The sequence below is a fragment of the Cyrtonyx montezumae genome, unplaced genomic scaffold (assembly GCF_038088225.1).
Source record: "Cyrtonyx montezumae isolate F1298 unplaced genomic scaffold, pur_monq_1.0 scaffold_51, whole genome shotgun sequence".
NCBI classification, from domain to species: domain Eukaryota; kingdom Metazoa; phylum Chordata; class Aves; order Galliformes; family Odontophoridae; genus Cyrtonyx; species Cyrtonyx montezumae.
Window position 1 is genome coordinate 118,944 of NW_027072058.1, and position 24,086 is coordinate 143,029.

The following is a 24,086-nucleotide window of genomic DNA, read 5'->3' on the forward strand; positions in this document are numbered from 1 at the left end:
TTTCCTTAGGGGGTGAACGAGGCCTTGTTGAGATGTAGATTTCCCTCAGGCGAAAGGTTTAGGTGCACTTTGCACTGAGCAGCGACGACCCCTGGTTTGAATAAAGAGAAGTACATTTGGATTAGAAACACAAGCCTGTCTCCATTTTTATTTTTTAGTTTTTTCCTTTCCTTTTGACAAAAAGCTTCCTTGCGAGTTTGTGTTTCCACGAGAGGAGCGGTTGGCAGTGCCTGAGCAGCAGCATTGGGCTGCAGTGATGGGAGCTGCTGGCACTGCCTCGTTAGCTGCACACGCTGACGAGCTGTGCTGACCTGGATTGGGCTGCCTCAGCTCCCCTGAACCCTCTGGCTTTGCATGGCCCCGGCTGTGCTTGCTCCTTTGCGTGCAGGTGGTGGCGGGCGTTGCTTGGATGCTGCTGTTCTCTGACCTTCAATCCCACAGGTTTATTCACCTCCAGGAGGACGCCCTTCATCTCTGCTTTCCCTGCTCTTTGAGCTCATCTGTTGGAGCTGACCCAGAGGTCGCCTCCTTTATCTCCGTTGGCACGCCGTGTGCTCTCCCTACCTCTGATGGATGGTTTCATTCAGAAAACCTTTGTGTCCCTGCAGCTGCTGAGTCTCAAGTCTGCATTTAGAGGCAAGCTTAGCTCCCTGCCCGCTTGCTCTTCCTTTGGGGGTTAAGTCCATTGACACAGCATCGCTGGTGCTGCTCCTCTGCAGGCTCATAGCCTCCAAGTGCAGCTCTGCAGCCCACAGCTGCTGAGCCCTCAAAGGTCAGAGCTGCTCAGCCTGGGGGTGTGCACCCGGCCTCAGCTGCTGGGACCCCTGTGGTTAATAGGGGGTTAATAGGGCTGAGCTCTCCAGGGATGGGTGGCACGCTGTTGGAAGCGTTCAGCACCACTTTGAGTTCAGAGCCTTGGGGTGGAACTGGGACGTGCTGGGTTGCCCTGGGATGATGGGCTTTGAGTGGAGAGGTATCTGCTCTGAAGGTTTGGGTCGTCCCGCTCCCATTCCATATGGATCCCAATGGCTCAGCTTCTGGTTCCTTCCATGAGCACAGAGGCTGCGGTGCTTCGGGGCTCCGCCTTCAGGGCTGGGGAGGCTTACAAGTCACGTTGTGAGTTCCTGCTTTGTGAAACACACCGTGGATAATGGGATAACACAAACTGCCGCGCGTCCGGGAGGCGCAGGGTGGAAGCAGAGCTGAAGTTGGTACTCTGCTTTCATCTCCCGCGTTGGCGTCAGCTGCTGTGCCCAGGAACAAACTGCACCGAGCTGTGCTGACGTGAGCCCACGCGTGCCTGCCACGCCTCGAGGAGCCCTGAACCGCTGAATGAGCTGCAAACGCCCGTCCCGTGGGAAGCACGGCACAGCAGACAAAGATCCGTCACTGGAAGCTGAAGGCCGCTGCCTGGATCAGGAGAGGGGGGGCTGGCGGATGGCTGCAGCCCGCTCCACGTGGCCGCAGCACTGAGGGGACGGTGCCCCGGGACGGTGGGTCCCCCCCTGGGCCAGCGGGGAAGGAACAGTTTCACAGTGCCACCCACTGGAATGTGTCAGTAACCCACGTTTCTGCTTCTGGACGGCCACCCATCCTCGGGCTCCGTCTCCTCCTCCTCCCCCCCTCGCCCGCCCTAAAACCCTCTCCGCCGCGCGCCTCCGCTCCTAAAGGGCCGCGGCCCCTTTAAGGACGGTAAGGGCGGAAGCGCAGCGCGAGGATGGCTTCACTTCCTCTCCGCCGGCGCTCTCGCGAGATCCGCCGCTTCCGCTTCCCTTTTCCGCGCAGAGCAGGGACAAGATGGTGCGTGCGGGCGGGGGGGGGCGGCGTTCATCGGGCTCCATCCGCCACGGGGCCGCCCCCCCCCGGGGCTCAGGGGCTCCGCTGCGGGGGGCGGGGGGCGGGCGGGCGCTGGGGCTCCGCGGCCGGGGCTCCCGCGCTCCTGACCGCCGCGTCCCCGCGGCCGCCGTTGTCCGCAGGCGGAAGTGGAGCAGAAGAAGAAGCGAACGTTCCGCAAATTCACCTACAGAGGAGTGGACCTGGATCAGCTCCTCGATATGTCCTAGTGAGTGCGTGAGTGGGCGCCCCGCGGGGCCGATCGGGCCGTGGGGCGGGGCGGGGTGGTCCGGGAGCGCGGGCTCAGCGCGTCCGTGCGTTGCAGCGAGCAGCTGATGCAGCTGTACAGCGCCCGGCAGCGCCGCCGCCTCAACCGAGGGCTGCGCCGAAAGCAGCACTCCCTGCTGAAGCGCCTTCGCAAGGCCAAGAAGGAGGCACCGCCCATGGAGAAGCCCGAGGTGGTGAAGACCCATCTGCGGGACATGATCATCCTCCCCGAGATGGTGGGCAGCATGGTGGGCGTGTACAACGGCAAAACCTTCAACCAGGTGGAGATCAAGGTGAGGGTCGGCCCCGGGGGTGGTGCGGAGTGGAATAACGGCGGTGCGATGCGATCTCACCGCCTGGATTGAATGACGTTTCCATGAGGGCTTCGGTCCCGACCTCAAAACGTACTGACCGGATCCTGCGGGGGGCAGAGGGAGCTCCGTGTCCTGCTCGGCCCCGCGAGCAGCCGGCACGCCCTGAGCCTGCTCCCCGTGCAGCGTTTCCTGAGTGCTGCAGCTGAACGGCTTTGGTTGGCGTGGGGCACAGCTGAGAGCTGTCCTGTGTGCTCCCTAACGCCCGGCTCTGCTTCTCTTGCAGCCCGAGATGATCGGTCACTACCTGGGGGAGTTCTCCATCACCTACAAGCCGGTGAAGCACGGCCGGCCCGGGATCGGTGCCACCCACTCCTCCAGGTTCATCCCACTGAAATAAACCGACAGCTTCGTGCAGCTCGTTGTGTGTGTAAATAAAAGCAGTTCCCCCCTCCAGGTGGCTCTGAGTGGGGGGAGACCTCTGCGAGGGTTCCTCAGGGTGTCCCAGATGAGTGTTTGCTCCATGGGTTTGCACCCCTTTGGTAAACACACGCAGCACACTGTGCTCCGAGTGGGATCTTCGCGTGACTGACACCCCCCAGTCTGTGCTGGAAAGGTTTTGCTCTGTGTGTGGGGCATTGCAGGGACGCAGTGAGTGCCACTCGTGGCACGGGGACTGCTGTGGGGCGGACCCTGCTCCCCTGGGCTCCCCGTTTCAGGTTGGGGGTGCTGAATTCTTTCAGCTCTTTGTCGGCTGCTTCAGGGGCCGTTTTGCGACTGGAGGAGTCGCTCTGTGGCCCCATCCCGCGCTGCTTGTGCTGCCTCAGATCTCTGCGGGGTGGGGGCTCTCCTGTGCCCGCTGCTCTGGGGTTTGGTGCCTCCCTCTGTGCCCGCAGACGGGCGGGGGCTGATGGGGCCGCTCCGTTCCGTCTGCCGCCGCTTCGGGGCGCGGCCCCTCGCTTTTGTTGGCTCCGGTGCTCCCGGATCTCGTCCCCGCGGGGATGCCGGGCTCGGGGGCCGCGGTGTCACAGCTCGAGGTGTCGCCGCCCCACGGCTGCAGCCCCAGCGGAGCTCTGTACCCCGCATTGCTGCGGGAACACTGCGGGGGGGGGGGGGAGCGGGGCCGCACCCGGGGCGTGGGACACGCGAGGGGTGCCCGCTGTCGGTCTTGGGGGGGGGGGGGGGGACACAAGACCCGAGGCACCCACCCCGCCCCTCCGGGGCCGTTTGCCCTCTGGGATCGGCGCAGGGGTTCTCCCCCCCCCCCCCCCCCCGACCCTGGTTAAGAGGCTTTAAAACGCGGGGCTGGGGGGCACAGGGTGGGGATGGAAGCCCTGGGGGGGGGGAGGGGTTGAAGTGGGGGGGGGGAACGGCGCTCCGTTTCCGACTGCTGCCCTCTAACGGCGGCGGCTCCGCTGGAAGATCGCGGCCCGGGGGGGTGGGGGGGGGCGGGGGGGCGGCGCAGTCGCGGCGGAGCGGGGCCGGGATGCGGCTGGATGGGGCTGCGCGGACTGCTCGCCCTCCTGCGCGCCGCCGCCCCCTCGGCCGGGGATGAGGTAGGGTCGCACCTGCTGCCCCCCCCCCGGACCTACCCTCCCTCATTCCCCCCCCACCTCCATCCCCACCGTCTTCGGGGCGCGGCTCCATCCCGGGTATTCCCGGGGGTGGGGGGCGGCTTGGGGGTGCGGGGACAATGCGGGAGGTCTGCGGGAGACCCCCGAGCTTGATGGGGGGAGGTGGGGGGGGGCATCGAGCGGATCGTCCTCATCCCCATTCTGTGCCCCGAAGGTGGGAGACAGCGCGGGGGGGGGGTGGAATCGGGGGGGATCTCAGCATCACTCCCCCCCCTCCGGTGGCAGCCCTCACCCCGATCTGCATCTCCCATCCCTGCAGTGCACCCCCCCACCCTGCCCTTATCATCTTCACCCTTCAAATATCCCCTGCCCCCCCTCAGCACTGCCCCCCCTCCCCTTCTCACCCCACCCTGCATCCCCCACTGTGCCTCAGCACCTGTCCCGGGGGGGGGGGGGGGTTGGGGGTCCCCACGTTGGAATCCCTGGTGTGTGTTTGTGTGTGTGTGGGGGGGGGGGGGGGGTCCCCAGAGCTCATCTTTTGTCTGTGATGTGTGTGCAGCGCTGTGCATGCGTGTGCAACACGGCGGTGGGGGGGGGGGGGGGCAGCAGTCTGACTCCCGGCAGTTTGGGGAAGGGGGGAGGGGGATGGTTTGCTGTGGTTGGGGGTCCCCTGGGTCGTGCTCGCAGCCGTGTCGATCGGAGGAGCTGGGGACAACAGCACGGTTTGGTTAACGTCCCTGGGGGGCTGTGAGCAGCAGCAGCCGCCGGTGGGGCTCAGCTGGGGCTGCTGCAGCACCGGGGCTGTCCCCGCTGTGACACCGCCACCGCTATGGGGCTGCGGGGAGCTGAGGTGTGCGGGGGTACGGGGGGTACGTGGCCCCAAAACCCTGCCTGAGTCCACCCAGGCCGAGGATGCGTGGTGCAGTGAGTGCTGCAGCGGAGCGATGCAGGGGAGCGGGTGCAAGGAGCAGAGCAGTGCGGTGTTCATTCTGCTGCTGTCCCCCCCCCCTCCCCCCCCAAGGTCCTGCAGTGGCCTTGGCTGCCCGTTTCCTGCCTTCTTGGCCAGTACTGAGGGGTCACTGCCACATTTTGGAGGCCTTGAGCCGTTGCATCACCCTTGGGTGCCCCACTGGGAACACAGCCCCAGAGCGTGGAGCCTGTGGGTGACACCGGGGCCACGATGCAGCACTGGGTCTGATGGGACGTGGCTGTCCGGGGGCCCGGAGGGGAGGGGGGGGGGGGGTACAGGAGCAGAGCTGCAGCTCCGGGCCCCGCACTGCAGCCCGGCCCCCCTCCCCACCACGTTCTGCTGCTTCACAACTGCAGGTGCTGCGTGCAGCCCCTCCCCACCGGCTGCAGATCTCCAGCTCCGCCGGAGTCACTGCGTTCAGTTCAGAGCTCGGATCCGCAGATATTCCCCCCCCCCACCCCCCCCCCAGCCACAATTAGGGCAAGAATGGGGCAGAAGCCGGGGGGAGCGGGCAGTGCGGGGTGCCCCAGCCCCGAGGCTGCACCAACAGCCCCTCCCCGAGCTGGGAGGGGATCCCACGGGATCCCACGTAGTGTCCTCGCCCCGCAGTGGGGCTGCAGTGCCCTCCAGACTCTACCCAATCGCTGTCTGCTGCAGCAGCGTCCCGGACCCCAAAGTCAGAGCTCTCACTGCAGATCTGTGGGGATGGGGTCCTGGGGTGGGGGGCGGCTCTGTGCCTCAGTTTCCCCCGCTGTGTGATGAGGCGGTGCCCAGCACCGCACGTCTCAGCCCCTCCGAGCTGCAGCGTGACACAGCACCGCGCGTGGGAGCCCCCGGCACCGACCCCACAGCGTCCCCCACTGCCACCTACGATCTGCTGGGAAGGGTCGCCCGCACCATCCCATCGCCCGTCGCCATGGCAACAGGAGGCTGTGCCGGGCCCGCATCCCTCACATTGCATCCCTCATCCTACACCCCCCAACCGTCAATCCCGCATCCCACACCCTTCCTTTGAAATCCTTCCGCCGCCATTGTTCCTCCCGCATCCCCGTGCTCCGCATCCCTCCCCCCGCATCCCACCCCCCCCATTCTGCGGCCGCCTCCTGCAATCCCATGCCCTGGGCTCCCTCTCACCGCACCCCACCCCACTGCCCCACAGCAGTGCCCAGAGCTCCCTGGGGGTTATCCCCTTCCCGGGGGGGGTTCTCTGCCACCCCACAGTGCTGTGGGGGGAGGGGGGCGTCACACCATGGGGGTCTTTGTTTCGCTGTGGGGTCTGCGGTTCTTAGGGTGTGTGGAGGAAGGGGTGGGAATGGCATTGCCCCGGGGGGGGGCTACAAAAGGGCTCCGTGAGCCATGGGGGGAGCGTGGGGTGGAAAAGAACAAAGGCAGCACACGGGGATCGATCCCAACCACTGCCCCGGGCACCCAGCGTCCCCAACCCCGCGCTGTGGGGCCACGGGGGGGTGGGGAGGGGGGGGATGAGCAGGGGGAGGGAGAAACAGGGTGTGCTCACTGCCACCGCCGGAGCAATGCATGGGGGGGGGGCACAGAGACCCCTGTCCCCATCCCTATCTGCATCCCCCAACCCTCACCCCCCCTCAGCCACGTGTGGCAGCGCCGGGTGCCCCCATCAGGTGCGAGGGGTCCCAGTATGGGGAAGGGGACTTGGATGGATCCGGGGGGGGGGGGAGGAGAGGGGGGGGGCGGGTGGGAACAAAGCGACGGAATGTCAGAGAGAGAGCGCAGACAAAAGCGACACAAAGGCAGCAGAGCGCTGGGGTCCGTCCCATGAGGGCGGGGGGGGGGGGGGGGGGGGGCACTGGGGACCTCCATTCCAGAGCTGGATGCAGGGAATGCCCCCGGCCCATGACCCCCCCACCTCCCCCCCCCCCCCCCCCCCTTTTTGCCCCGCAGGCGCTGGAGGAGCTGAAGATGTCCGGAGCGGCCTCGTACGAGCAGCTGGTGCGGCAGGTGGAGGCTCTGCGCAGGGAGAACAGCCACCTCCGGCGGGAGCTGCAGGACAACTCCCAGCACCTCTCCAAGCTGGAGAATGAGACCTCGGACATGAAGGTGAGATGGGGACTGGGGGGCTAGGGGGCTTTGTGCACGCCGGCGCCTCCCCCCCCCCCCTCCTACTCCCCGAATGTGTGTGTTTAGGAGGTGCTGAAGCACCTGCAGGGCAAGCTGGAGCAGGAGGCGCGGGTGATGGTGTCTTCGGGGCAGACGGAGGTGCTGGAGCAGCTGAAAGGTGGGTGCCACCCTGGAGGATGGGGGGGGTGGGGGTTGTGGGGAGACGGATCGAGCCCCCCCCCCTCCCCCCCCGTGCGTTGCCATCCCCGTCCCCAGCTCTGCAGATGGACGTCAGCAGCCTCTACAGCCTCAAGTTCCCGGAGGTGGCAGCGGGGGCCGGGGAGGACAGCCCGCAGCACTGCCCCCCCCACGGGGACAGCGCTGGGGACGTGGGCCGGGCCACGCTGCGGCTGCTGGAGGAGCTCGACCGGGAGAGGTGAGTGGGGTTGGGGTGTGGGGATAGGGACGTCCCCATGTGGGGCAGCGCTAAGAGGGGCTGTGCCCCCCCCCCCCACCCCTCCCCAGGTGCTTCCTGCTGGGGGAGATCGAGAAGGAGGAGAAGGAGAAGGTGTGGTACTACGCTCAGCTGCAGAGCCTCTCCAAGCGCCTGGAGGAGCTGCCCCACGTGGAGACGGTGAGCGGGGATCCATGGGGGGGGTGGGGTGGGGATTGGGGGGTCCTGCCCCCCCTCCACCTCTCCTCACCCGGCCCTGTGCTCACCCCCCCCCCCCCCGCAGTTCTCCATGCAGATGGATCTCATCCGGCAGCAGCTGCAGTTTGAGGCGCAGCACATCCGTGCTCTGATGGAGGAGCGCTTTGGGACGGCGGATGAGATGGTGCAGCGGGCACAGGTCGGGGCGGGGGGTCTCCTCTGCTCCCATCTGGAGGCCCCCCCTCCCACCCCCATCCTGCCCTCCCCATCCCCGTGCAGTCCTCACCCCCCCCATCCTTGCACCCAGCTGCACGCATCCTTGCAGTGCCCCTTTGCAGTGCCCTTGCACCCATCCCCGGGCACTTTGCACCCAGCGTTTGGCACCCCGGGATGCAGCCCTGTGTATCTGTGCGCATCTGGGGGTGCCGGGGGGGGTCCCAGCTCTCCCTGACACCCATTCTCCTGCGCAGATCCGGGCGTCCCGGCTGGAGCAGATCGACAAGGAGCTGATGGAGGCACAGGACAAGGTGCAGCCTCCGGAGCCGCAGGTAGTGGGGATGGGCAGGGTCACAGCGAGGAAAGGAGGGGACGGGGCGCAGCCCCTCCTCCCTGAGCCCCCTGCCATTGTCCCCGTCCCTGTCCCCGTCACCCCCCCTGCGAAGGCACAGCCGTGGCTTTGTGTGTCTGGGCACCGTGAAATGGGCAGTTGCCATGGAGATGAGAAGTAGGCCATGGCGAGCAGCAGGCGGGCGGCCGCGGGGCTCCGGCAGCATCTGCCAATGGGCGAGACAGAGGGGGGGGGCACTGCCACCCCCACAGCCCCCACCCCCACCCGTGGTCCCCATCACCCCAGGACCTCCCTTCACCATCACCCCCGTCCTCTGTGTCACCCCCCATCCCTATAGCTCTGTCCTCACGCCCCATAGGTCTCTCCCATCCCCGTTGTGCCCCCCTTGCCCCCCCCGCTCCCTTTGCCCCCCACTCTTTCCAGTGGTGGTGTTCCCCATTAAACACAGCAGTGCTATTCAAGAAAGTGCAGCGAGCAGCAAATCCTGCTGAGTGTCACAGCACAATTCATGCCCTGAAAGCATCCAGCCTGCAGGGGGGAGAGGGGGGGGACACCAGCGGGCACGATGCAACCCCCCCACCTGCTCCCCAGCTCTGCACAAAGCTGCCGGGCACAGAGGAGGACGGCAGCATGGACGTCCCCACGCACCCTGAGGAGGGGGGAGGCAGCAAGGTGAGGGGCAGCTGCACCGGGTGGGGGTGGGAGGGTGGGTGGGTGGGGGCTGGGTGGGGGCCGTGGTGATGCCTAACCCAACCCCCCCCCCCCCACAGGTGGAGGTGGTCTTCTGGCTGCTGTCCATGTTGGCCACGCGGGACAAGGACGACATGTCGCGCACGCTGCTGGCCATGTCCAGCTCTCAGGAGAGCTGCCTGGCCATGCGCAAGTCGGGCTGCCTGCCTCTGCTCATCCAGATCCTGCACGACTCCGACAGGGAGCCGGGCCCCCCCGAGAGCCCCACGGGGGCCAAGGACGCCCGCATGCGCGCCAACGCCGCTCTGCACAACATCGTCTTCTCGCAGCCCGACGAGGGGCAGGCCAAGAAGGAGATGCGGGTGCTGCACGTGCTGGAGCAGATCCGCTCCTACTCGGAGACCTGCTGGGACTGGCTGCAGATGCAGAGCAGGGATGGGGGCAAAGGGCCCGAGGGCAGCGCGGGTACGGGGCCGGGCAGGGCGGGCTGGGGTGTGCAGGTTGTGTGTGTGTGTGTGTGTGCACGGGCTGGTGTGCTGGGGGAGGAGGTGATGTACAGCGGTGGTCCCTTCACTCCCCGCTGTCCCCGCAGCGCCGGTGCCCATCGAGCCGCAGATCTGCCAGGCTACCTGTGCCATCATGAAGCTCTCCTTCGATGAGGAGTACCGGCGTGCCATGAACGAGCTGGGTAAGGGCTGGGATGGAGTGAGAGCTGGGGAGCGGCTGCCCCGGGGGGGGGGGTCCTGGCCGTGGTGACCCCGTCCCATCCCACAGGAGGGCTGCAGGCAGTGGCCGAGCTGCTGCAGGTGGACTATGAGATGCACAAGATGACGAGTGATCCCCTGAACCTGGCGCTGCGGCGCTACGCGGGGATGGCCCTCACCAACCTCACCTTTGGGGACGTGGTCAACAAGGTCTGTGGGGGCTGGGGGGGCTGGGGTGGCTGGGGGGGGAGTGGGACCAGGGCAGCACGGGGCTCAGTGTGTATATCTCCCCACAGGCAACGCTGTGCTCACGCCGGGGCTGCATGGAGGCCATCGTGGCCCAGCTGGGCTCCGACAGCGAGGAGCTGCACCAGGTGGGTGCTGCTGGTGCTGCTGGGTGTGGGATCGGTGCCCATCATGGGGTTGGTGCCGTGCCCCATCGTGCACTCTGCCCTCCCAGGTGGTCTCGAGCATCCTGAGGAACCTCTCATGGAGAGCTGACATCAACAGCAAGAAGGTGCTGCGGGAGGTGGGCAGCGTGGCAGGGCTGACACAGTGCGCGCTGCACGCGGCCAAGGTGAGAGCTGGGGGCTGGAGGTGGGGATGGGTGGGGGTGGGCACTGAGGCACAGCTGGGGCTGAACTCCCCCTCCCCACGCAGGAGTCCACGCTGAAGAGCGTCCTGAGCGCTCTCTGGAACCTGTCAGCACACAGCACGGAGAACAAAGCCGCCATCTGCGGCGTGGACGGGGCCCTGGGCTTCCTGGTGAGCACCCTCACCTACAAATGCCAGAGCAACTCGCTGGCCATCATCGAGAGCGGCGGCGGCATCCTGCGCAACGTGTCCAGCCTCATCGCCACGCGCGAGGACTACAGGTGGGGGGCAGAGGGATGCGGTGTGGGGCTGAAGGAGCACGCGTTATGCTGATGGCTGGACCTCCCTGTCCCGTCCCATCCCATCCCATCCCATCCCATCCCATCCCATCCCATCCCATCCCATCCCATCCCATCCCATCCCATCCCTCCCATCCCATCCCATCCCATCCCTCCCATCCTACAGGCAGGTGCTCCGGGACCACAACTGCCTGCAGACGCTGCTGCAGCACCTGCGCTCTCACAGCCTCACCATCGTCAGCAACGCCTGCGGGACGCTCTGGAACCTGTCTGCCCGCAGCCCCCGTGACCAGGAGCTGCTCTGGGACCTGGGGGCGGTCAGCATGCTGCGTAACCTCATCCACTCCAAGCACAAGATGATCGCCATGGGCAGCGCGGCTGCGCTCCGCAACCTGCTCACCAACCGACCCCCCAAGTACAAGGACACGGCCGTCGTCTCGCCGGGCTCCTGCATGCCGTCCCTGTACATGCGCAAGCAGAAGGCGCTGGAGGCCGAGCTGGATGCCAAGCACCTGGCCGAGACCTTTGACACCATGGAGAAGCAGAGCCTGAAGAGCCAGAGCGCCAAGAAGCCGCTGCGGCACATGGAGAGCCTGGTGAAGGACTACGCGTCCGACTCGGGCTGCTTCGATGACGATGAGGTGCCCAACATCTCCACCGGCGTGGAGACGGCCAGTGCGTCTGTCCTCTCCATGTTCCTGGGCTCCTCCTTCCTGCAGGGCCAGGCACTGCCGCGGGCTTTGGCACAGAGACGGTGCCCGGAGCCGGAGAAGGACGACGGTGGAAAGGCGGCGGAGCCCAGGAAGCCGCCGCTGCCGGAGGACGACGTCTCGCTGGCTGCCGAGAAGCTGGCCAACAAGATCTCCAGCACGGTGGCCAAGATCGACAAGCTGGTGGAGGACATCTCCACCATGCACACGTCCTCGGACGACAGCTTCAGCCTCAGCTCAGAGGACCACGGTCTGGATTGGCAGTACGGCCCCGAGGAGCCGCCCGAGGTGCGTGCCCACTCCTGCTCCCCGTGCCGCCTCTCGGACACCGGCGGCTCCGCCAGGCGCGAGGGGCTGAGCCGGGCACGTGCGCTGCTGCGGCTGAAGACGGCGTACACCAGCCTGTCCACCGACAGCCTCAACAGCGGCAGCACCAGCGACGGCTATTGCCCCAAGGAGCACATGAAGCCCTGCACCAGGGCACCTTTCCTTGACTACCGGGACGAGCTGCAGCGCTACCAGAAGCGGCCCAGCAGGCTCGACCTCAAGAGTATCCTGAGCACCAAGCCCGAGCCCCCCGTGCTCAGGGCTGAGCCGGACAAGCCGGAGCAGAGGGAGCCGCCTGAGAGGGGCAGGAAGGCGGTGACTTTCCCCAGTCCCAAAGCACTGGAGCCCGGGAGGAAGAAGGAGTTGGGTGGCAAGATCCCCGCCGACCCACAAGTGCACACCATCAAGCTCTCGCCCTCGTACCAGCACGTGCCCCTGCTTGGGAGCCTGGCCAAGAGTGGCACAGCCATCAGCCACCACCCATCGCTGCTGGGAAGGAAGCAAGCCTGGCTGCCCCCGGCCCTCCTGCAAACAGCTGACACCCTCAGCAAGATCCCCGAGAAGCTGCCAGCCCAGCCCCTGAGCACGGCCGAGCAGGAGTCGGTGCAGAAGTATTCGGTGGAGGACACCCCCATCTGCTTCTCCCGCTGCAGCTCCCTCTCCTCCCTCTCCTCAGCTGACAACGTGTTGGATGGGCAGAGCCACAGCGAGAACGACCTGGACAGCGACTCCTCACTGGAGATCCTGGAGATGGACGAAGGGGACGGGGAAGCTGAGGATGTGAGGCAGGAGAAGGAGAAGGCAGAGCTGGGCCCGACAACACCGGTGGGGATCTCCCAACCCATCACCATCCCCCTCCCCAAACGCGATAAGCTCTTCCTTCGGGACGCGTCCCCCTCGCGCCAGGAGGACCACACACCCTCCAGCTCCTCGGAGAACTACATCCAGGAGACGCCGCTGGTGATGAGCCGCTGCAGCTCCGTCAGCTCGCTGGGCAGCTTTGAGAGCCCCTCCATTGCCAGCTCTATCCAGAGCGACCCGTGCAGTGAGATGATCAGTGGCACCGTCAGCCCCAGCGAGCTGCCCGACAGCCCCGGGCAGACCATGCCCCCCAGCCGCAGCAAGACACCGCTCTTCGAGCTGGGCTGCCCACCCGAGAAGGAGACCAGCCAGTTCAACATCCAATGGGAGAACAACGTCAAGAAGTTCATGGAGATCACCGACTTCAAGGAGCGCTTCCAGCTGCCCCAGGACCTGGACTCCATGGTCTACTTCACGGTGGAGAAACCCAACGAGAACTTCTCGTGCGCCTCCAGCCTGAGTGCCCTGCCGCTGCACGAGCACTACGTGCAGAAGGACGTGGAGCTGAAGCTGATGCCCACCTTCCCCGAGAAGAACAGCCTGAACTTCGCAGCTCGTGAGGAGCGAGAGGAACAGGAGGAGCAGCTCCTGGAGGGCCGAAGGAGGGCAGAGCCCAGCTCTGATGATGACATTGAGATCCTGAAGGAGTGCATCAGCTCTGCTATGCCCTCACGCTTCCGCAAGGTGAAGAGCTCGCTGCTCTCCGGGCAGGTCCTGCATCCACACACCAAGAAGCCGGTCCACGTCCCCGTCTACATGTTGGTGCCCACGCACGCTGCTGTCCCCAGGCACCTGCGTGCCACCGCCCGGGAGCTGTACAAGGACGATGACTCCTTCACCGACTCAGCCGAAGGGACCCCCGTCAACTTCTCCAGCGCTGCCTCGCTGAGCGATGAGACCCTGCGCGGCCCCAAGGAGGAGGCTGAGCCCCCCCGGGCCACGGGGAGGAGGCGGGAGGTGGGCACTGCAGCATCGCCAGCGCGGAGATCCACTCCGGGCAGCGCGGCGCCCACCCGGCCCAGCTCAGCCTGCAGGGGCAGGGTGGGCTCCAGCCGGGTCAGCCCTGTGCCTCCGGGCAGAGGTGCAGAGGGGAAGCGGGGACAGCCCGTGCCCGGCACGGAGCTGGAGGTGGGGAGGAGCAGCAGCCCCGGGATGCAGCCCTGCAGCCTGCCTGGGAGGAAGGATGGGGTTCGGGAGGACGGGGTGGCCTTCCAGTCGCTGTGCCACACCACGCCGACCGAGGAGGCCGTCTACTGCTTCTATGAGCATGACTCGGATGAGCCCGGGAGGGGCAGGGAGGTGCCCGGGGGTGGAGCACAGCCCGGCCGGGCACTGTGGAGGGAACGCTGCGGGGGATCCGTGCCCAGGAGGGAGCCCGAGGCGAAGGGGAAGGCGAAGGGCAAGCTGCAGCACAACCTGATTGCCGATGAGACACCGCCGTGCTACTCGCTGAGCTCCTCCATGAGTTCCCTGAGTGATGGCAACCCTGGCGGGGGTGAGGAGTGTGGCTCGGTCCCCCAGCAGCGCACAGCGGTGGGGCAGGCGCAGGGCCGCTCCCCCAGCCCCAATTCGGAGGATGATCTCCTGCAGAAGTGCATCGGCTCCGCTATGCCCAAGCGCCGGCGGCCCTCAACGCGGCGGAGGACGGCGGAGAGGAAGCAGAAGTTGAAGGGCAGCACGGGAAGGGAGCGCGCGGCGGAGGGCAGGCATCGCTCCGAGGATGTGGGCTCTGACGGCGGCTCCGACCTGGACAGCGTGGAGTGGGAGGCCATCCAGGAGGGAGCCAACTCCATCGTCACCTGGCTGCACCAGGCTGCGGCGTCGCTGTCGCGGGAGCCTTCCTCTGAGTCCGACTCCATCCTCTCCTTCGTCTCAGGGCTCTCGGTTGGATCCACTCTGCAGCTCTCCCTGGACAGGACAGAGAAGAAGCGCTCCGGGAGTGCGGCCGGGCGGGAGACGGAGCGGAGGGAGCGTGCCAAGAGCCGCCCAGAGGGGAAGAAGGCACCGAGTGCTCGTCCTGCGGGCAATAAGAGGGCGGAGAGGAGCCCAGCACCGAGCAAGCCTGTGCCCAACCTGCCGGTGGTGTTCCGCGGCCGGACCGTCATCTACATGCCCAACCTGGCCAAGGATGCGCCCAGCCCACGCTCCACCCCGAAGAAATCCCCCATGGCCAAGCCCCCAGCGCCCAAGAACCTTTCTCTGAGCCAGCAGCGTTCCCGCAGCCTGCACCGCCTGGGGAAGCCGCCCGAGGGGGGGGACCTCACACTGCCCAAGCGCAGCACCACACCACCTGCCCGCATCGCCAAGGGGCCGCCGTCCTCGGGCTCGTCCCGCACCTCCACGCCCTCCCAGCATGTGCCCAAGAAGCTGCCATCACCCGCGCAGCTTTCCAAACAGAGCCCTGTGCAGACGGGCAAGGCGAGCAGCCCCCCCTCCCCTCCTGGCCCCCCTGCCAAGCCCACGGCCCCCAGGTCGCCAGCCCCCAGGCAGCACAAGACGCAGAAGTCGCCCGTCCGCATCCCCTTCATGCAGAAGCCCAGCAGGAAGGTGCTGCCGGTGCGCGCGGCCATGCCGGTGCTGGAGGAGCAGGAGGGCAGCAGCAAGGCGAAGGGCAGCACGCCCGGGGGAGGGGGAGGGGGCGGGCGGCTCAACCTGGTGCGGATGTCATCCACTCGCTCCAGCGGCAGCGACTCGGACCGCTCGGGTTTCCTGCGGCAGCTCACCTTCATCAAGGAGTCCTCCAGCCTGCTGCTGCGGCACCGCGCCGAGCTCGCCCCGGCCACCCCGCTCACCTCACTGCCCCGCGGGGCGTCCCCGCAGCGCAGCCGGGCCGCCCTCCCCACCGTCTTCCTCTGCTCATCCCGCTGCGAGGAGCTGAAGGCGGCCAAACCCGCCGCACCCGCCCCGCGTCCGCTCACCCCCAGGGCGCAGCCCGGCTGCAAAGCCCCCGCTGCCTCCAAGCCCCCCCGCAGGACCAGCTCCGAGAGCCCGTCCCGGCTGCCCGTGAAGACGGCCGTCCCGGAGCCCTTCAAGCGCTACTCCTCGTCGCCCAACATCAGCGTGCCGCGCCGCACCGGCAGCCCCTCCTCCGTCCTCTCCGCTCGCTCCGAAGCGTCGGCGCAGCGGCGGCGGAAACCCGGAGAGGCGGCGGAGGAGAAACCGACGGCGGCGATGACGAAGGGCACGTGGCGCCGCATCCGCGACGAGGACATCCCGCACATCCTGCAGAGCACGCTGCCCTCCACCGCTCTGCCGCTGCTCAGCGCGGCCGAGGAGCCGCCCCCCGGCCCCAGGAAGACCAGCGATGCCGTGGTGCAGACCGAGGACTTCGCCACCACCAAGACCAACTCCAGCACTTCGCCCACCATGGAGAGCCCGCGGTGTGAGGGCGAAGCCCCGCCGCCCTCCAAGGCCGCTCTGCCCATCTCCTTCGGGCACGATGCGCAGACCGGGACCTTCCCCGCCAGCCGGCACGGCTCCCCGAGCCGAGCTGCCCGCGTCACCCCCTTCAACTACGTCCCCAGCCCCATGGCGGTGCCGGCGGTGGCCGACAAAGCAGTGGAGAAAATCCAGGCGTGAGCGGCTGCCGCGGACGGACCCCGACGGACAGCTCCTGCCCGCGGGGACGGAGACGTGGGACAGCCAGGACCCCCTCCCCACCCCGGTGGGGTTTATTCCAATGCAGCTCCAAAGGTTCCCGTGCTGAAAACCAGGCGAAGCCCCGCAGGTGGGGACGGATCCCTGCAGCCCAGCGCTTCTCAGTGCCGATGGATGTCCCCGGGGCACTGCAGCCCTGGGGTGAGCGGGGGCCGCGTCCCCCCTGCCCCCCTCCCGTCCCACAAACACATCAAGCAAAGCCTTAACGCCAGGCTCGCGCACCGGCACGGCACCGCCAGGCACTGCAACGCCTTTATTGCGGGGACGGGGTCACCTCCCCTCGGGGATACACAGCCAGAGCGAAGCTGGGAGGGACCCCATGGGACAAAGAGTGAGGTGTGGGGCCAGGCCGGGCCCCTCTGTGCTGCTCCTAAGGAAGGTGTTGGCTGAGTGCTGCCGTGGGGCTCGCAGGGGTCTGCGTTGGTGCTCATCGGGGTCCCGGCTGTTTTGTCACTGGGCTGAGGGACTGCCCTGGGGAGGATGCAGAGTGCAGAGGGGGCACTGGGGTGCCCAACCCCAAGAGAAGGGTCTGGGCCCCCCCCTGCACAGCACACAGCTGGCAGTGAGCTGCCCGCACAGCGTGGACACGGGTCCACCCAGGACTGGATTACGCCCACGAGCAGGAGGTGCGTGCCCTGCTGCCAGCTGGCTCTGTGCACCCCAGGGTGGGCTGCAGAGTGTCCCCCCACCTCAACCTAAGTGCTCCCCAGCCCTTCCTGTGTCCCCCAGTCCCTCCTCACTGCTCATTCATGCCTTCAAATGTGACTATCTGCAGGCTCCCCAGGGACAAATGTCACCAGGAGCCCTAAAGGTGCCAGTAGGGACAGGCAGGGGGCTACAGGGATGCATAGGGGACGCAGGGATGCACATGGGGACTGTGGGGTCTACATCAAGAAATAGGGCCACAGCCCCTGCGAACACCCCGTCCCTTCCTGACAGCCATAGCCCAGCGCAGGACCCATGTGCAGGACCCCACACACATGGCTGTGGCCCCGGGTGTCAGTGCCACCATCCCGGCCCCACTGCCACCCATCTGCCCTATGTGTGACCGTCAGCTTCGTCCCCATCGGCGCGGGATCGCGCTGGGTTTGTGGTGTCCCACCCTCCCCGTTGCTGTATGTATGTACTAAGGATGTTATTTTACCACAATTCCGGACAGTATTAAAAACTAAACTCAAACCTGTGTAAGCATCCGGGGCCGCTCCGTCCACGCAGCCGCGCCGCAGCGTGCGCCGGATCCACGCGTGGTGCTTCACCACAGACGCGGCCACCGGCGGCTTGAAGGGGTCAGCAGCTCTGGGGCCACTGAAGGACACAACGCCCGCCACCGCCGCCGGGCGCCCGCACACCAGGGGACCCCCGGAGTCACCCTGCGGGAGGTGACGGTGACGGCACAGCACGAAACGCTGCAGCCCCCTGCTCAAAGCCACCCCGGCTCCTCACCTTGGTGGGGGCTTCGCCGCGGCTCTGGGCCTGGAAGCAGATCATGGTGGGTGTGAGCTCGCCGTTCCAGAAGCGGCTGTTGTTGCACATCCTCATATCCAGCACGGCCACGTCCAGCTCCCGCAGCGCGGCCGCCAGCCCCCGCTGCCCACCCCATCCTGCCAGGCTGCACACGGTGCCTGCTGCTGGCTCCCGTCGCAGCAGGGCGATGGCTCGGTGCTTTTTGCTGCGTGTCACCTTCTTCTCCAGCTGTGGGAAGGGCCGGGGCGGTGTCAGGGCACGCTGCCACTGCAGCATCACCGCATTGGCCGGGGTGGGAGAGCGGGGCGATGTCATTGGGGGGGGGAGAGATGTCACCCAGATGTGAAAGTGCTCGGAGGTGCGAAAGGAAATGTCACCCGGCCCCACGGTGTGAGTTCCCCCACTGACAGCGCTTCCTGGCACCAACCATCCCCACCTGCAGCAGGAGGAGGTCGTCCTCCATTGTCCCACGGTCGTAGCCGGGGTGGGGACAGGCGGTGCGGATGGCGAAGCTCTGCGTGTCCCTGCTCTCCTGCAGCCGGTGCAGCCCCGCCACCACGGTCATCCTGGAGACGTCGGCACTGCAGAACACAGAGCACATCCTCACGGTGCCCCTCCAAACCCCGGCCCTGGGACGCAGTGCTCACCTCGGCGGGACGCAGTGCGCAGCCGTCAGCACCCAGCGTGGGTTCAGCAGCGCTCCCCCGCAGACGTGCACCCCCTTGGACTGCACTGACACCATGTAGGGCCGGGAGTGGGGCTTGGCCTCGCGTCCCCCGATGATGCGCAGATGTGACCACGCTGTCAGGGGAGGGGGAGCCCATCCCGCAGCCGCTGCTCCCTCAGGTGACGTGTAAGCCCCACCGCTGTGCTCAGCCAGCAGCAGCAGCAGCAGAACCACGCTCCTCTCCATGCTGCTCCTCTCCTGTGCTCAGCGATGCTGTGGGGCCGGGACAGAGGGCTGCGATGACGTGCAGTGTACAGGAAGGGGGGGAGCAGCGTGAACGCCTGCAGGTGTGAAACACCGCCCACAGAAAAACGGCTCCAACCCACCCACAGGGACAGGCAGCCCGTCCTGACCAAGGAAATCACATCCCAGTCCCCAAAAGAAGGCCTTTATTGAGGATCTGTGATATCCGCAGCCCCAGGCACCGCTGCAGTGCCCCACAGTGCGCTCCCAGCACAGTGCCTCGTTCCCACCACCTCCACCATTGTGTGCTGACAGCAGCATCAGACCCCCAACTGCCCCTCAGCTCTCGGCTCCTGCTCCCCTCGGCCTTCCTGGCACGGCCTGGGCTGCTGCCAGGCTCCGCAGCAGCCGCTCAAAGAAGAAGGGGCTCTGGTACTGCAGCTGGGTGAGGTGCTGCAGGAAGGGCGGCACCTCCTCCTTCCTCACCCCCAGGCACACGGGGAGCAGCCTGGTGCCACTGCGCTCCACCACGTGCTGCAGGTTCCACTCGGACACCCTCCGGCACCACGCGTCCCCCAGGGCTGTGGGGGAGAGCAGGAGGATGCCCACCCTGCTGGCACCGATGGCCTCGGTGGCACTCAGCGCAACCGAGGTGCCAGCCACCTGGTCCCAGTGCTCCACATAACCCTGGAAGCCCTTTTTCCTCAAGAACTCGGCGATGACGGTGGCGACGGCGTGGTCCTCGGGGTAATACCAGATGGAGAAGTCATAGGTGAAGCGATGGCACGTGGACATGGTGCTGGCGGGGTGGGGATGAACTCCAGGCCACCACGGGTGCGTGGGGAGCACACGGACGCAACCAGGGGCGGGGGGGCACCCGGTGGGACCCCCGTGCTTTGCCGTGCTCCGGACTCAGAACGCTTTCTGCCGCATGTCGGCGATGTCCCGCTCCAAAGCCGCGCCCGCCCGCCGCAGTTCCTCGCGCTTCTCCTCCAGCTCCCCGCGCGCTTCCCGCAGCCGTCGGTTCATCTCCACGTAACCGCGGCACTGCCGGTACAGCCGCTCCTGCTCCTCCGCGCCGTCCTCCTGCCCTGTAGGGCGCGGGGAGGAGGGGCTCAGCAAGGGCTCGGTACTCCCCGCCCCCCCCCCCACTCCGCCCGCCCGCTGCTGCCGCGGGGCTCACCTGGCGCGGGGCCGTCCCGGTCACCGCCGCTGCCCCGGGGGGGCTCAGCCGGGAGCAGGAGGACGGGATCGGCCGGGGGTGCGCCCCGCACGTCGGCCAGGAGCTGCTCCACAGTGGGCGGCTCGGGGCGGGTGGGCAGCACCCGCTTGGCCTTGGAGCTCATGGCGGGGCTCTGGGGGGAGGGGACGGGGTGGGGTTTACAGCCGAGACAGGCGGACAGCCCTCCTGCCGCGGGCAGAAGGACGCTCACCCCACAAACTCACCCATAGGTACCTGCCCTCCCCGCCCCCCCGGCAGGCAGGCAGACTCCCTCCCCCACGCCCCCGGACGGACAGACCGCCCCCCCCAAGGCGGACGGACAGACGGACAGACACCCGGAGCCTCAGCAGGGCCACCCCGCCCCCGGGTCCGAGCCCAACAAACAGGGGGACAGACAAAGCCCCCTCGCGCCGCCCTTTGAAGGACGCACGTCCCCCCACCCCCACACCGACCCTGCTCCCCGGACGGACGGACGGACAGAGGTGCCCCCCCGCAATCGGCGGACGGACGGACGGACCGCCCCTCCCGGCCGCCGTACCGCGATCCCGGCAACGCCACGTGTGCGCGCTCCGCCCCCGGTCGCGCACTAATGACGTCACACCACGCCACTCGCCAAACCACGCCCCCTCTTAAAGGCGCCGCGCCAGCCCGGAGCGCGCTGAGCACATGGGATCGGTTCGGGACCGGCTTTACTGGGGATGACTCGAAACGGGGACAGCCCCGGGGTGCGGGACCGGGCGAGGCCGAGGTGTTGTCCCGGCGTCTCATTTGCTCTTCGCTTCCTGTGCCAAGTTCACGGCGGCCCCGGAGGCTGCGGGACAGAGACAGCGGCGGGTGAGGGCCGAGCCCCGCACAGTGCCCACGGGGACGGGGAGCGGGAGGGGAGAGAGCCTGCCCTACATCATCTGCAGCGGGAAAGCGGGTGGCCTGCAGCAGCAGGGCTTGCAGGAGAAGGGCTTATAAGAGGAGGGCTTGTAGGAGCAGGGCTTGCAGCAGTGGGACCTGCAGGAGTGGGGCTTGCAGCAGTGGGGCTTGCAGCAGTGGGGCTTGCAGCAGTGGGGTCTGGGCTCAATGCTGGCTGTGGAAATGTGGCTGTTACATACGGACACGCTGAGCTGCGGGGTGACCTCGGCCGCCAGCCGGGCTCTGCTGCTGACCAGAGCGTGCAGAACTGCTCCAGGAGGTGCAGAAAGAAGAGAGACAACGACAGGGGCTGGGCTGCTGTCACCAGGGGGATGGGGCTGCGGCCACGAGGGGCGGGGGAGGGGTTGGGGCACAGAGTGAGAGCTGCCCCACGCTCGGGGGAGGGGACGGAGTGGACCCACAGTACCTTCTCGGGTGACGGCTGAGGCTGCATCCAGCGCTTTGGTGCTGAGCTCCCCGAGCACTGAGTCTACAGCACGGTGGTGCTTGAGGAAGCAGGGCCGGATGACGTTGTGGTAAAGCACCTGCGAGCCGTTCCAGGACACCGGAGCCATGCACCACACCAGGAATAGGCACTGTGGGGGGAAGAGGTGCTGCAGAGCCGGGTCGGGATGGCAGCACAGATGCTGAGCTGCCCCAGTCCCTCCCGCCCAAGGCTGGAGCTCTGTGGAGGCCCCAAAGACCCTAAACACATGAACCCCAAGAACTCAGCCATCAGGGAGAGGGCTGCAGCCCCTGTGCCCCCACGAAGGCGTTACCTTCCCAGCGTAGTAGAAAGGGAACCAGTAGAGGAAAATGTCGGAGAAGAACTCAGCTACGCTGAAGATGCCGTACACCACCCAGTACGTGAGCCACATGGTGTCATCCTCCTTGCTGGAGCTCTCGATGGCTTTGATGCTGTGGGCAGGAGGGGATGGGTCACTGCTTCTGTAGGCCTGTTCCCTCTGCAGGCATAGCCTGCCCCACAGCAGGTCCTGCTGCCCCATGCCAAGACCTTGCCAGGCCCCAGTGTTTCAGAAGTGTGCTCTGTCCTCCTCACATTACCCATCCAGGGCTGCGGAGCTGGTACTTACGAGACATATGCAGGGTAGATGAAGCCAATGAGGTTGCAAAGTAGTGCAGCACCGTAACCAAACATCAGGTACAGCCCCAGGAAGGCCAGGGAGCCTGCAGGACAGAACCAAGAGCCACGGGCTCGGCACGGGGAGCAGTGCAGAGCTGTACTGGCGTGCACACACCCGTTTTTGCTTTGGTCACTGTCCCCTCTCTGGCCTGGACTTGTCCATGGCAAACACAGAGCACAATCAGGGGGATAGAGGGTCCCCCCCCTATCCTGCCCGGGTGGGAGACACGTGCTTCCCTGCTGCTCTCTGCTCTGCACGTGCTTGTGCTGAGCGTGTTGGGATTGAGCCCCCTGAGAGCAGGCAATCCTGCTTCCCCGTCATTAAATTAAATTGTTAAATTAAACTCAAGCCAAAGCGCTGCCTGCTTGGCACCTCCCCAGGCCCCAGGTGCTGCAGCAGGGGAGTGACTGCTGCCAAACCTCTGCTGTGGAGCCCTCGCTGCTGGTGGGCTCGCGGGGCTGGGCAGCAGCATGTCAGCTCCCTCCACCCTGCAGGACCCTGAGCAGAGCACGCAGCCCGGTGCTGTCTGGGCCACCCCAATGGTGTCTCAGCTCCTGCACACCCTGCTTACAACGCTGCCAGCAGCATAAGCACCTTATCCTACAGCAGGCAAGAAAGCTGAGACTTAGCCTGTCTGTGGCAGCGAATTAGAGGAATGGGGCACAGAGGACGGCTCATCCCTGTGCTGCTCACAGCAGCAGTTCTGCACTGAGCTCTGCCCTGGCATGGGCACCCCTGGGCCTGGGGCTTTGCAAGGAGATGGGCACTGTTCCCAGCTCGTGGGAACAGTTGTAGCTTCCCCCAGAGGGAAACGAGCAGGCAGGTTCAGGCAGCTCTGGGTTTCATTCCCTAAAGAGTCTTAGGATGGATTTCAAGGGCTAAGTTTAGCCCCCAGAGAAATTTATGTAACAGCAAAACACAAAGGAGAGGTTCAGCTCGCACAGAGGAGCCTTGTGTGAAGGAGGGCAGGAAGGAGACGCACCCTGGGGTCCCAAACCCACAATGACACCAGTGTGAGCAGAGAAGGAGGAAAAAGCTGGTGGAGAAAGGGATTCTGTGCACTGTGGGTCCTGACCGTGCTGGCACAGGAGCTGCCCCCACTGCCCCAAGGCACCCACCCCCAGAGCCTCATCCCCCACGTGGGACAGGAGATCACTGAAGCACTCATCAGTGCTCATCTTGCAGCACTGAATGGCAAAGAGGTTTCCCCAGCCACACGTGTGTGTCACGGAGGGGATCCTGCTCTCCAAGGTGACCTCCACCTGGCTGAGGATCCAGCTGTGCCAGCTGCTGGGTCTGTACTGGTTTCAAAGGTTCTGGGTCCCAACACGAATGAGGGACTGCTGCAGAGCTGGGGGAAGGGAAGGAGAAATCCGATATTTGTTGTTGAGCTCCAGCTTCACCTTTGCAGACACCGGAGCTCTGCTGCAGGAGCAACGCCTCTTTCCCTATCACCCGCAGCCCAAAGTGCAACCAGAGCCCCAGCAGCAGGTGCCTGACAGCCCGGGGTCGCCCCAAACATGTGCCCCATCCTGCACGCGTCTCCCAGTGGGGCAGCCAAGCTCTACAAACAGCCACGGACGGGGCCAGGAACCGGGCTGGGAGCGGGGAAGGGAAACCCAGATCCCCCCCCTGCCCCCCACCCCAGGAGTTTCCATACGGAAATGCAAAGGCAGACGGCGAATCGTGGCCAAGGTGACAGCCGCACCGAGGGGTCAAGCGGTGCCGGGATCGGCTCCCTGAGGAGATATCTCTGGTTTCTCATTAATGAACAAACAGGATCTGGTTAACGAGCAGACCTCTGCCCTCTTGCTGGGGTGGGGGGAGGGGCAGGAGGTCGGCACCACGCTGCAGCTGGGCTTCCCCAGGACAGGGGGACTCTGGGGGGGCAACCCTAGGGAGGTCTGAGCTCTGAGAAGCCCACCCAGCAGCACGTGGGGCTGCGAGGGGGGGGGAGGAGGAGAGGGGGACAAAAAGTGGGGGGCTGCCACCCCCCAAAGTACACAACGGCCCCCCTAAGCAGTGCCCTCCCCCCCCCAGGAAGCAGCACGTCCCCAGGCTGGGCGGTGCGAGTCCATCAACGCACCCCAGGGTCCGGCGGCTGAAGGGCCGAGGGAGTCCCCGCGGGGCGGCACCTCGAGTGGGGAAAAAAAAAGGGATCCCGCGAGTCGGGCTCACCTGTGGCCAGGTAGAGCCGGTGGACGCCGGTGCGGGCCTCCAGGCGGCCCAGCAGATCGGAAAGCGGCCCGGGCCGGTCGAGAAAGCGCTGCAGGCGCTGCTGCACCGTACCCATGGCTGCGGGCACGGTCCCGCACGGCGCGGCCCCGGGGCCAACGCGGAGCGGTGCGGGGC

At 66.6% G+C, this 24,086-nt stretch overlaps 5 protein-coding genes across 7 annotated transcripts; 2 read left to right on the forward strand and 3 right to left on the reverse strand.

Annotated features, from left to right (window-relative positions):
- Positions 1-1,952: 1,952 nt before the first annotated feature.
- RPS15 (ribosomal protein S15) lies at positions 1,953-2,828 on the forward strand (the record flags this gene model as incomplete). The annotated part of the gene is made up of 3 exons (XM_065748850.1): positions 1,953-2,062; positions 2,159-2,393; positions 2,698-2,828. Coding segments are annotated over 3 exons (459 nt in total), but the record flags the coding sequence as incomplete, so codon positions are not given.
- Positions 2,829-6,956: 4,128 nt separating this feature from the next.
- On the forward strand, positions 6,957-16,105 carry APC2 (APC regulator of WNT signaling pathway 2). The gene is made up of 15 exons (XM_065748820.1): positions 6,957-7,028; positions 7,116-7,206; positions 7,305-7,464; positions 7,554-7,662; positions 7,766-7,879; positions 8,151-8,228; positions 8,840-8,920; positions 9,019-9,430; positions 9,531-9,626; positions 9,713-9,852; positions 9,939-10,016; positions 10,103-10,219; positions 10,303-10,517; positions 10,702-11,824; positions 11,936-16,105. The coding sequence occupies exons 1-15, from the start codon at positions 7,023-7,025 to the stop codon at positions 16,010-16,012; spliced, it is 6,897 nt and encodes a 2,298-aa protein (XP_065604892.1). The 5' UTR covers positions 6,957-7,022; the 3' UTR covers positions 16,013-16,105.
- Positions 16,106-16,488: 383 nt separating this feature from the next.
- Positions 16,489-18,470, reverse strand: LOC136056560 (granzyme M-like). Its single transcript, XM_065748821.1, has 5 exons — positions 18,202-18,470; positions 17,991-18,135; positions 17,534-17,782; positions 17,271-17,460; positions 16,489-16,561 (listed from the first exon to the last, which is right to left on the reverse strand). The coding sequence occupies exons 1-5, from the start codon at positions 18,465-18,467 to the stop codon at positions 16,518-16,520; spliced, it is 894 nt and encodes a 297-aa protein (XP_065604893.1). The 5' UTR covers positions 18,468-18,470; the 3' UTR covers positions 16,489-16,517.
- Positions 18,471-19,333: 863 nt separating this feature from the next.
- On the reverse strand, positions 19,334-20,175 carry CUNH19orf25 (chromosome unknown C19orf25 homolog). 2 transcript variants are annotated; one of them, XM_065748824.1, is made up of 3 exons: positions 20,139-20,155; positions 19,648-19,819; positions 19,334-19,555 (listed from the first exon to the last, which is right to left on the reverse strand). In XM_065748824.1, the coding sequence occupies exons 2-3, from the start codon at positions 19,808-19,810 to the stop codon at positions 19,377-19,379; spliced, it is 342 nt and encodes a 113-aa protein (XP_065604896.1). In that variant the 5' UTR covers positions 19,811-19,819; positions 20,139-20,155; the 3' UTR covers positions 19,334-19,376. The 2 variants fall into 2 exon arrangements, 1 of the variants encoding a protein (XP_065604896.1); XR_010622957.1 differs by lacking the exon at positions 19,648-19,819 and having other exon boundaries at positions 19,475-19,555; positions 20,139-20,175.
- Positions 20,176-20,423: 248 nt separating this feature from the next.
- Positions 20,424-24,069, reverse strand: REEP6 (receptor accessory protein 6). 2 transcript variants are annotated; one of them, XM_065748823.1, is made up of 6 exons: positions 23,913-24,069; positions 21,684-21,777; positions 21,369-21,507; positions 21,017-21,185; positions 20,790-20,857; positions 20,424-20,497 (listed from the first exon to the last, which is right to left on the reverse strand). In XM_065748823.1, exons 1-6 carry the CDS (start codon positions 24,025-24,027, stop codon positions 20,480-20,482), a joined length of 603 nt encoding a protein of 200 aa, XP_065604895.1. In that variant the 5' UTR covers positions 24,028-24,069; the 3' UTR covers positions 20,424-20,479. The 2 variants fall into 2 exon arrangements, with proteins under 2 accessions (XP_065604895.1, XP_065604894.1); XM_065748822.1 differs by lacking the exon at positions 20,790-20,857 and having other exon boundaries at positions 23,913-24,062.
- Positions 24,070-24,086: the final 17 nt, after the last annotated feature.